At 46.1% G+C, this 11,055-nt stretch overlaps 1 protein-coding gene across 1 annotated transcript; it reads right to left on the bottom strand.

Moving 5' to 3' along the window:
• Positions 1-314: 314 nt before the first annotated feature.
• Positions 315-10,824, bottom strand: LOC310635912 (uncharacterized protein). Its single transcript, XM_083355290.1, has 4 exons — positions 10,566-10,824; positions 9,902-10,030; positions 7,221-7,347; positions 315-2,330 (listed from the first exon to the last, which is right to left on the bottom strand). Exons 2-4 carry the CDS (start codon positions 10,016-10,018, stop codon positions 1,177-1,179), a joined length of 1,398 nt encoding a protein of 465 aa, XP_083211416.1. The 5' UTR covers positions 10,019-10,030; positions 10,566-10,824; the 3' UTR covers positions 315-1,176.
• Between the last annotated feature and the right edge of the window lie 231 nt (positions 10,825-11,055).

Genomic DNA, 11,055 nt, shown 5'->3' with positions numbered 1-11,055 from the left:
CTTAACTAAGTACTTTGGGCTGCTATAAAACAAATGGATAAAATAATGGAAGGAAGGAAGGAATATTCATCACAAGCATCCTTTGTTCATAAAGGTCTTGAACAGAAGACTTTATACTTTACTTGCTGTTTAGTGTTGAAACGCTTCCTTTATTCTCACACATGCTTTACATCCATCAAATATTGCTTCCATACTTCTTGTATTTCTTAAATATTGTAAAGTCTACATCACAATGTAACCATCCCTCCCCACCTCCCCCTGGGAACATTCATGAGGCACATGAGTTATTTTATTAAGTTTATTCTTCCAACAAAAACTCTTCACACACTTGGGAAGTCTAAAATTTTGTGTTTCATTGCTATTAACATGTGAATTATTGCAAGGCTTCATAAAGCTACCAGTGGAACAGTCTTTGATCACTAAAAGGTGAATCTCAAAATAGGAGTGTTTCCAGAAGGGTTAAAAAAAATCCAAGGTGGCAGCTGTGCCTATGACAAAAAGAGCACAGAGAAGAGCAAAAAAGATGATTAGGGGACTGGAGGCCAAAACATATGAAGAACGATTGCAGGAATTGGGTATGTCTAGTTTAATGAAAAGAAGGACTACGGGTGACATGACAGCAGTCTTCCAATATCTCAGGGGTTGCCCAAAGAAGAAAGGGTCAATCTATTCTCCAAAGCATCTGAGGGCTGGACAAGAAGCAGCGGATGGAAACTCATCAAGGAGAGAAGCAACCTAGAACTAAGAAGAAATTTTCTGACAGAACAATTAATCAGTGGAACAACTTGGGTTCTGGAGGTTTTTAAAAAGAGATTAGACAATGATTTATCTGAAGTGGTATAGTTTCCTGCCTCAGCAGGGGGTTGCACTAGAAAACTTCCAAGCTCCCTTTCAACTTTGTTATTCTATGGTACATTCGATGCACAGGCCAAGCGACAGGGCTTTCAGCATGTCTGCAATCCCCATCTTGACCTTTTTTGACGTCCTGCCCTGATGTCCCAGCTCAAAGAACCCTTTTTCATTTCAGTTTTCTGAACTCTTTTGAATTTTGTGATGTCCAAGTCGTTTTCCACCGATGGGATTCAAAAGGTGTATTTCTTCAAAAGCTCTCTTGCGCCCCAAGGACTGAGATGATTTCTCTCTCTATGGATTCTCTGATGAGAAGTGAGGTTTTTCTTACACAAATAGCTCTTTCGGCAGACAAAACAAGTGTAGGGTTTCACCCCCCTGGTGAATCTTTTTATGGGTGCTAAGACTTGTGCTCTGGCTGAAGCTCTTCCCACACTCCAGGCATTTGTAGGGTTTCTCCCCTGTGTGGGTCCTTTCGTGGCAATTAAGGTAGGTTCTATTGCTGAAAGTCTTCTCGCACATAAAGCACTGGTAAGGTTTCTCTCCTGTGTGAGTACGTTGGTGCAAAGTAAGGTGCGAACTCTGACTGAAGCTCCTTCCACACTCAAAGCATTTGTATGGCTTCTCCCCAGTGTGGGTCCTTCGATGGGTCGTAAGGTGCGTCCTCTGCCGAAAGCATTTTCCGCACTCAAAACACAGGTACGGTTTTTCCCCTGTGTGAATTCTCTTATGAGAAGCAAGACCGGCGCTCGTCTTGAACATCTTGGGACATTCCGAGCACAAGTATGGCTTCTCCCCTGAGTGGATTTTTTTATGCCGACTTAAGAGCGCAGTGTGGCTAAAGCTCTTTCCGCACTCTGAGCATTTGTACCGTTTTCCCCGAGTGTGAATTCTCCTATGTGAAATAAGGGAAGTGTTCCTACCGAAACTCTTTCCACACTCCAAGCATCGGTATGCTCTTTCTTCCGTGTGTAATTGCTGATGTCGGGCCAGAGAGACACTCTGACTGAACTGCCTTCCGCCCTCTGAACATTTAAATGATTTCTCTTCTCCGTAAATTCTTTGGTAAGGCAAAAGATCACCCGTCTGAAGAAAATTCTTTCCATGCTCCAAGCAATTATCTGACTTCTCACTTGGATGAATTTCTTGACATGAAAGAAAGTTTGAGCTCTTGGTCCATGCTGAACATTGATAGAGTTTCTCCTCTGTATAAATTCTGTGGTGCAAGTCGAGATTGAATTTAGAAATTAATGTCCTTCTACCTGAACGATTTCTGTTCTTTTCCTCCTGTTTCTGGATTAGGTTTTGACAAGGATCTTCTGCCTGGAAGTCAGACAGATTCCTCCTAGTCTCTGCCTTTTGCCCTTCATGTGTCACTGATCCCTTGAGATCACCAGCAATCTCTTCCTCCTCTTCATTTTTGGAAATTCTTGATGAGATACAGCACAGCTCTTGAGCAGAGGAATCTTCCATCACCAAACCTGCTCAGACAGAAAGACAAGAGAAAAGACTAGATTACAAATCAAATGGAAAAGTGGAACAAATGTACTCCATTAGTCATTCTTGTAAATTGTCAGGAAATTGTGCAACAGGTGTCCAAACAGAGTCAGAAACTTAACACAAACTTGTAGTTTTATACTTTATAAATAATATACTTAACATCAATATATACAGCAAACTAGATTGTCAGGCAAACAGGAGCATCACTACATCATGAGGTAAATCACGGAAGAAAAAGGCGAGAAAAAAGGGAAACTCTCCCTCCACCCACACAACCAATCATAGTACAGATTGCCTCAGGCAGGAGAGAGCCAGCCCTCTCCAACCAATCATCCCCCACTACATGTTCTGGCTCGCTGCACAACCCCACTGCACCAAATACTAAATTTAAATATTTAACATAAATAAATACATTAATTTATTATATAAATATATTTATTTAATAATGTAAACATGAATCTCTGCCCCATTTTTTTCTGGCTTCTGCTACGGTGAAGGTTTGAGAAGCCTTGTGGGCCACAATGTAGCACTTAGACTTAGACTTATATACCGCTTTTAGGGACGCGGTGGCTCAGTGGGTTAGGACGCTGAGCTTGTCGATCAGTAGGTCGGCAGTTTGGCGGGTCGAATCCCGAGTGCTGCGTAACAGAGTGAGCGCCTGTTACTCGTCCCAGCTTCTACCAACCTAGCAGTTCGAAAGCACGTAAAAAATGCAAGTAGAAAAATAGGGACCACTACGGTGGGAAGGTAACAGCGTTCCGTGTGCCTTTGGCGTCTAGTCATGCCAGCCACATGACCACGGAGTCGTCCTCGGACAAGCACTGGCTCTTCGGCTTTGAAACGGAGATGAGCACAGGCCCCTAGAGTCGGAAACGACTAGCACACATGTGCTGGGGAACCTTTATCTTTACCTTTACCCAGTGCTTTTTTTTTGTAAAAGAAAAAGGTGCCGGAACTCACACATGTCATACAACCCGCCTTGCCTGCCCTATAAGGTTCCATCCAAAAAAGGTGCCGGAACTTCGTTCTGAGCGTTCTATGAGAAAAAAAGCCCTGCCTTTACCACTTTACAGCCCTCTCTTATCGGTTTACAGCAGACATGTCAAACACAAGGCCCGGGGGCCGGATCCAGCCCGCGAAGTGGTTTCATGTGGCCCGCGAAACCATCCTGGAAACAGTGAGGGAATGGCCCCCACTGCCTTGGCCCTGGCCCAGAGACCTTCCTTCTGCCAGAGACCCTCAGATCTGTCCCACTCCTGCCCAGGCCCCCATAGGCACCCTTGATGCGAATGATGTATAGCTGGCCACGCCCACCCAGTAGGCCATACGCACTCTAGCCATGCCTACCCAGTAGGCCACGCCCACCCTGGCCACACCCACCCAGCCCCCTGAGGGCAACCGCAATGGTGATGCGGCCCTCAATGAAATTGAGTTTGACACCCCTGGTTTACAGGGTTAGCATCTTGCCCCCAACCATCTGGGTCCTCATTTTACTGATTTCAGAAGGATGGAAGGCTGAGTCAACCTTGAGCCAGTCAGGATCAAACTCCTGGAAGTGGACAGAATTAACCTACAATACTGCATTCTGACCACGGTTCTGGTACGAGGGGTGACATGGTAGCAGTCTTCCAATACCTCAGGGGTTGTCCCAAAGAAGAGGGAGTCAAGCTGTTCTCCAAAGCACCTGAAGGCAGGACAAGAAGCAAGGCATGGAAACTAACCAAGGAGAGAAGCAACTAAGGAGGAATTTCCTGAGGTTTTGAAGAAGAAATTGGATAGCCATTTGTTTGGATTGGCATAGGGTCCCCTGCCTGAGCAGAGGGTTGGACTAGAATACTTCCAAGGTCCCTTCCCACTCACGTTATTCTGTTATCTGAAATAAAATTATTTAGACAGACATTCTGTGAGTCTGTAAAATCCTAGGGTTGGAAGGGATTCCTGAAGCCATGAGGTCCAACCCCTTCAAGGCAGAAATCCATAATTAAGGCATCCCTGAAGGAAGGGCCTCCAGTCTCTTCTTGAACACAGACAATGAAAGGGAGCTAACCACCTCTCTGAGTTACTGGTTCCGGAGACAATCAGCTTTACTTTTACATTTCTGTAACATTCCACCAAAATTTGTCCTTAAGCTGGAATCTGCTGGATTATCTCCTTCCAAAATGTCACAAACTCCCGGTTTCATATTGGAACTTGCCCACCTCTTCAAATATCTTCTGTGGGGATGTTTTGAAGAAGACAGAACAGAATAACAGAGTTGGAAGGGACCTTGGAAGTCTTCTAGTCCAATCCCTGCTCAGGCAGGATAAAACCTTGCCCAGGCCTTTCTGACATTCAAGGCAATCAAACTGGTCAGTCCTAGAGGAGGTCAACACTGACTGCTCTTTAGAAGCCCAGATCCTGAAACTAAAACTCAAATACTTTGGCCACCTAAGGAGAAGGAAGGACTCACTGGAGAAGAGCCTAATGCTGGGAAAGGTTGAGGGCAAGAGAAGAAGGGGACGACAGAAAATGAGGTGGCTGGATGGAGTCACTGAAGCAGGAGGCGTGAGCTTAAATGGACTCCAGAAGATGGTAGAGGGCAGGAAGGCCTGGAGGAACCTTGTCCATAGGGTCGCGATGGGTCGGACACGACTTCGCAGCTAACAACAACAAAGTGTGCCCACAGTAAAAAAAAATCATTTCATTTTTTCCTCCTATGAATTATTGTTGTGGCTTCAAACATCTGGGGTCAGTTCTCAAGGTCTCCTGCAAAGTGGGACGTTTCCCAAAGGACATTGTTGAGTTCTCCACAAGCTTGTAGTGATAGAATCACTTTTTTAAAACATTCCATGCAGGCAATAATAATAATAATAATAATAATAATAATAATAATAATAATAATAATAATAATAATAATAATAATAATAATAATAATAATAATTATTATTATTATTATTATTATTATTATTATTATTATTATTATTATTATTATTTAATTTTTATAACGCCCTTCTCCCGAAGGACTCAGGGCGGTGTACAGGGCAATGCAATAAAATACAATATATAAAAATTAAAAGAAATATTAAATACAGTAGCCCAATTAAATAAATTAATACAAAATGTTAAAAGAAGGAATGAGGGATGGGTCATCCAAATGAGAATGAACTGGCAACTCAACTCAGACAAATCTCTCTTAGGAGATAAAAAATTAAACCCCTTATCTATCCTTACCAAGTTTCCCTATCACTCACCTGAACAGATTCCTGCTAGTCTTTCTCCTGCCTCATCCAGTTGGACAAGTAGATCTTCACCTTCTTCTATCCAGGATTTGATCTCAGGCTTGGGAAATTCTTTGGAGGAAACGAACAAGCTGTTAACTTCTAAATACAAAATATTTAGGCAAAGGTAAAGGTTCCCCCGCACACGCGTGCTAGTTGTTTCCAACTCTAGGGGCCGGTGCTCATCTCCGTTTCAAAGCCGAAGAGCCAGCGCTTGTCCGAAGACGTCTCCGTGGTCATGTGGCCGGCATGACTAGACGCCAAAGGTGCACGGAACACTGTTACCTTCCCACCATAGTGGTCCCTATTTTTCTACTTGCATTTTTACGTGCTTTCGAACTGCTAGGTTGGCAGAAGCTGGGACGAGTAACAGGCGCTCACTCTGTTACGCGGCACTCGGGATTCGACCCGCCAAACTGCCGACCTTCTGATCGACTAGCTCAGTGTCCTAACCCACTGAGCCACCGCGTCCCTTCTGAGCCACCGTGTCCCTACAAAATATTTAGAGTTCCCCAAACGGCCATTTTGCACCCAAGAAGCAAGAGAAGTTCTAAGGTAAGGTAAGATAAGATATAAGATATGAGATAGATAAGAAGAGATGAGATAGGATAACCTGGCCCACATTAAAAATGAAATTCTGTTGCCTGCTCTCAAAAGAAAGTATACATCTATCCATACACATACACACATTTTGTCAAGCTTGAAGCTTGCTTCGCTGGTGCAACAATTATTGCTTCTTAGTTTGACTTGGAGGGAGGATGGGTGAATGGAATGCAAACTGTGAGAATCAAGGACGATCACCCAAGAAGCTTCTTGAGCTCTGCCTGGATGGTGGGGAATGGAAGGATTTATACTCCTTGCAGTCAGCTGGTCATTTGCCTCCTTTTAGAGAGTCGCTGAGGCCACTTGCGGATTTATCTCTGTCCCCCTGGTCACCTAAGTAGTGCAAATGGCTGTGGAGCCTTCTTGGAAGTGTTCAAAGGACTGTGTTGTAGACTGGAGATAGATGAAGGACCGCTGGTTTGAAAAAGGGGTCCAAGAGGCCATCTATGCCAAAATTGAACAGCCCTCTTTCAACAGAGGGGGAGGGATACGACACCATCTATTTCCAGTCTACAGCACAGTCCTTTCAGCGCTTCCAAGAAAGCTCCACACCCATTTGCAGTACTCAGGTGACCCAAAGACACAAATAAACCTCTAGGTGGCCTCAACGACTCTCTAAAAGAATGCAAATGACCAGCTGTCTGTGAGCAGTATAAATCCTTCCATTCCTCACCATCCAGTCAGAGCTGAAGAAGCTTCTTGGGTGAAGTGAAACATCTTCAAAGACAAACAAGGAAGTCCAGCTGCTTCATGAAAAAGCATCTTTGAGACAACTGTGACCTGGATGACTTGAGAATCTCCATAGACAAAAGGAGGAGCTGAAATGGCGGCCATGCCATGCTTCAGATCATGGGATCCTTCAACCCCAAGTGGGCCAAAAAAGGAGGTACTGTATCTCCATCCAGAAATATTCTGGGAAGACTTTCCACTTTTCACAATGACTTCACTTGGAATCCACCACGGTCACACAGAGGAGAGATGGGAATCAAGAGCAGATTAAAAGAGACTCACTGAATGAGGCCACCATCCTGTACATCTCCAGCATGACTTCCCTGTAGAAGGTCCTTTGGCCCTGATCTAGCAGGGCCCATTCCTCCTCTGTGAAATACACAGCCACTTCTTCAAAGGACACGACCGCCTGAAAGAGAAAGTCCAAGTCACAATCTGGAAGGAAAGTCAGGTGGGACCCACAGCATTATTTGTGTGGACTGGTTGCTGGCATGCCGTGGCCCGGTACCGGTCCACAGACCTGGGGTTGGGGACCCCTGCTCTAGACTAGCCAAACCCAAATCCTGCCACCGTTCTTCATATATTTAATGTCTAGGCGTTTAATCATCTTAGTTCCTCTTCTTTGAACAATTAACCAGTGGAATGGCTTGCCTTTAGAAGTTGTGGGTGCTCCATCATTGCAGGTTTTCACGAAAAGATTGGACAAGTACTTGTCTGAAATGGTATAGGAATTCCTGCTCGAGCAGAGGGTTGGACTAGAACAGACATGTCAAACACAAGGCCCGGGGGCCGGATCCAGCCCGCAAAGTGGTTTCATGTGGCCCATGAAGCCATCCTGGAAACAGTGAGGGAACGGCCCCCACTGCCTTGGCCCTGGCCCAGAGACCCTCCTTCTGCCAGAGACCCTCAGATCTGTCCCACTCCAGCCCAGGCCCCCATAGGCACCCTTGATGCAAATGATGTAGAGCTGGCCACGCCCACCCAGTAGGCTATACGCACTCTAGCCACACCCACCCAGTAGGCCACGCCCACCCTGGCCATACCCACCCGGCCCCCTGAGGGCAACCGCAATGCTGATGCGGCCCTCAATGAAATTGAGTTTGACACCCCTGGACTAGAAGACCTCCAAGGTCCCTTCCAATTTGTGGTGAGGGGAAATGGAGTGCCCCTTGAACTTCTTTGTACTCCTCAGGAAAGGAGGAATACAGAGCCTAACAAAAACCTAAATAAAAGCTACAGAAACTTAAATCAAAGCTACGTAATGTTTCTATTTTTTTTTAAAGAATCAGTTCCCCCTCAGGAGACCACAATGCAACTCAGAGACTCAAGGACAGAATAGGTTGCTTTTTTGCAGGAAAAAAAAGAAAAAAAGTTGAAAATACAAGAACTGGGCAATGTTTGGGCACCTCAGAACACAACAGAAGATATAGATAACAAAATAGGATAGAATACCGTAGAATAGAATACCGTAGAATAGAATAGAATAGAATAGAATAGAATAGAATAGAATAGAATAGAATAGAATAGAATAGAATAGAATAGAATAGAATAGAATAGAAACGCGGTGACTCAGTGGGTTAAGACACTGAGCTAGTCGATCAGAAGGTCGGCACTTTGGCGGGTCGAATCCCGAGTGCCGCGGAACAGAGTGAGTGCCTGTTACCTGTCCCAGCTTCTGCCAACCTAGCAGTTTGAAAGCATGTAAAAATGCAAGTAAAAAAAACAGGGACCACTACAGTGGGAAGGTAACAGCGTTCCGTGCGCCTTTGGCGTCTAGTCATGCCGGCCACATGACCACGGAGACGTCCTCGGACAAGCGCTGGCTCTTTGGCTTTGAAACGGAGATGAGCACCGGCCCCTAGAGTCGGAAACGACTAGCACGCATGTGCGGGGGAACCTTTACCTTTTTAGGATAGGGATGCAACATATTTTCACATATGGTGGACATATAAGAAGGTTAAGGTTTTTTGGATAAAAGTCTGGTGGAATATGCAGAAGATTTTTAAACGGAGGATAAAGTTTTGTCCGCAATTTTTTTTGTTGGGAATAATTGTTGACGCTACAGTTGTGGACTCCAAGTTGATGTTGAACTTAGTTACGGCAGCAAGACTTTTGATAGGTCAATATTGGAAGAATGAGGAACTGCCGACCATAGAAGAGTGGACTTTAAAGGTTTCCGACCTGGCAGAGATGGCGAAGATTTCGGCCTATTTGAAAGATCACTCGCAAGAACGTTATATTATGGAATGGAGAAAATGGATTGAGTTTATCCAGAACAAGTATAGGGTTAAGAAGTTTTATGTAGCATTCGAATAAGTCTTCTTTCGCTTTTTTTTCTTTTTCTATTTTAGTTTTTTATTTATATTTAAGATTGCTAAGGTTTGTTTTATCCTATATAAGCTAGAGAGTGATGGATTTTAGAATTTATAGTTGTTAGTATATGGTTGTTTATGATTGCTTTTTTATATATATATACCTTGTATTTAGCTCTGGGAAGTTGGGGGGGGGGAGGGGGGGAGGGAGGGGGGGGAGGAGGGAGGGGGGAGGGGGGGAGGCAGGGCGGAGGTAGGGGGGGGAGGAGGGAGGGGGAAGGGGGGCTTTTTAAAGGGAAACTGTATTTTAAAACTTTTCAATAAAAAAAAAGGATAGGGATAGGATAGGATAATAACTTTATTGTCACTTTAAATGTACACTAATCAGCATACATTAAGCTGAGATTTTGTGGCATACAGCTTTCAGAGGGTAACCACCTCCAATATACACTGCATAAACATAACAAAAACAAATAAATAAAATAAAATGCATATTCCCACATACACACAGAGATATGGCCCAGAGAAACAACACAGTGATTCACTTAACAACTGTGGCAAGAAAAGTGGTAAAATGGGGCAAAATTAAATACTGTCTCACTTGGCAACCGAAGCTTTGGGCTCCATCGCGGTCGTAACTCAAGGACCTACCTGTGCTTGCATCTCCTTTTTCCTTCCTGCCCCGTAACCTTCCTTGGGCCAGGGCACCCCCCAACTTTCCGCGGCAGGCCACAGAAAAGGCAGTCCAGACCGCGGCCCCAAAGCCATGGCGTCCGTCGCCTGCAAAGGAGAGGAGAGAAGTTCAACCACAGCCTCTTGAGGGATTCACGCTTCTGAATCCAGCCCTGAGAAAGGTGGCTTCCAGGTGAAGGAGACATCACCCAGCCAGGCCTTGGGAGAGAAAGCCTGCATTCACACAACCCTGGTGACCTGGGTTTGGAACTAGCCCACTTTCTGGGCACAGCCTCTAGCGGCGGGTCTAACCAGACTAATATTGATTAGGGCATTGGGGGGGTGGGGTGGGGGGGAATGGATGCACATGGATTAGGACATGGGGGAGTGGGACCTCCTCTGCCCCCCCCTTCTCTAACCTCGGAAGGACTCCCAGCCCTGCACCCCCCCCAAAGGATACCCCAAGACCAAGCAAGAGGTTTTAGAGGCGCTCCACTTCGGAGAGGAGAAAAGGCACTCTGCACATGCCCCGGGGTACTTGGCCTTGAGATGCTTTTTTTTTTTTTTTTTTTTTGCTTGCAGGGAGGATATTCGGCACGTCCGAGGCTCCCATTCCCCGAATGTCTTTTCTCTCCCCATTCACCCCATTCCTGTAGGGTCCTCCGCTTCCCGGATTCACATCGCGCAGGCTGGGGGGGGGGGGACGATGGGGGTTGTAGTTCACCTCCGGAAAGGGAGCCCCCACCCCACCCCACCTTGCAAGGGAGGGCTGACTGAGGGGGCTGCCCGTGCTCCCCTGCCTCCGGAGGGTCAGCGATGCTTTTGCAAAGCGGAGGAAGGGGCGGGGAAGGCGGCAGTTTGAGATGCTCTCGCCGCGGCGCCCACCTTCGACTTACGACGCCAGCGAGAGGCCGCGGAGCAGAGGCCGCGCCAGGCTGCAGGAGGAAGAGACTTCCGGCTCGCCTTCGAGGCGGGCGGAGCGCCGTGGTCGCTGGGGAACCCGAAGTGTCGCCGCAGCAACGGTTGCGGGACCGGCGGAGAGGTGGATTGTTCCACCGACGCAGGACGATAAGCAGGTCCAAGAGGGCAGGAAAAAGGAGGGTGAGATGGAGGGGGGGGGAAGGATAAATTTA

This window comes from Vipera ursinii (genome assembly GCF_947247035.1).
Source record: "Vipera ursinii genome assembly, chromosome: 2".
NCBI classification, from domain to species: domain Eukaryota; kingdom Metazoa; phylum Chordata; class Lepidosauria; order Squamata; family Viperidae; genus Vipera; species Vipera ursinii.
The sequence above is the reverse complement of the archived record's forward strand: the minus strand, read 5'-3'. Positions and strand labels throughout refer to the sequence as shown.

Excerpts from the sequence above, each read along its gene's own strand:
- LOC310635912 (XM_083355290.1), bottom strand. The coding sequence starts at position 10,018 with ATGGCTTTGGGGCCGCGGTCTGGACTGCCTTTTCTGTGGCCTGCCGCG. Across the intron at positions 7,348-9,901 it reads AAAAGGAGATGCAAGCACAG|GCGGTCGTGTCCTTTGAAGA; the intron begins GTAGGTCCTTGA and ends TTTCTCTTTCAG. Across the intron at positions 2,331-7,220 it reads CAGGATGGTGGCCTCATTCA|GTTTGGTGATGGAAGATTCC; the intron begins GTGAGTCTCTTT and ends CTGTCTGAGCAG.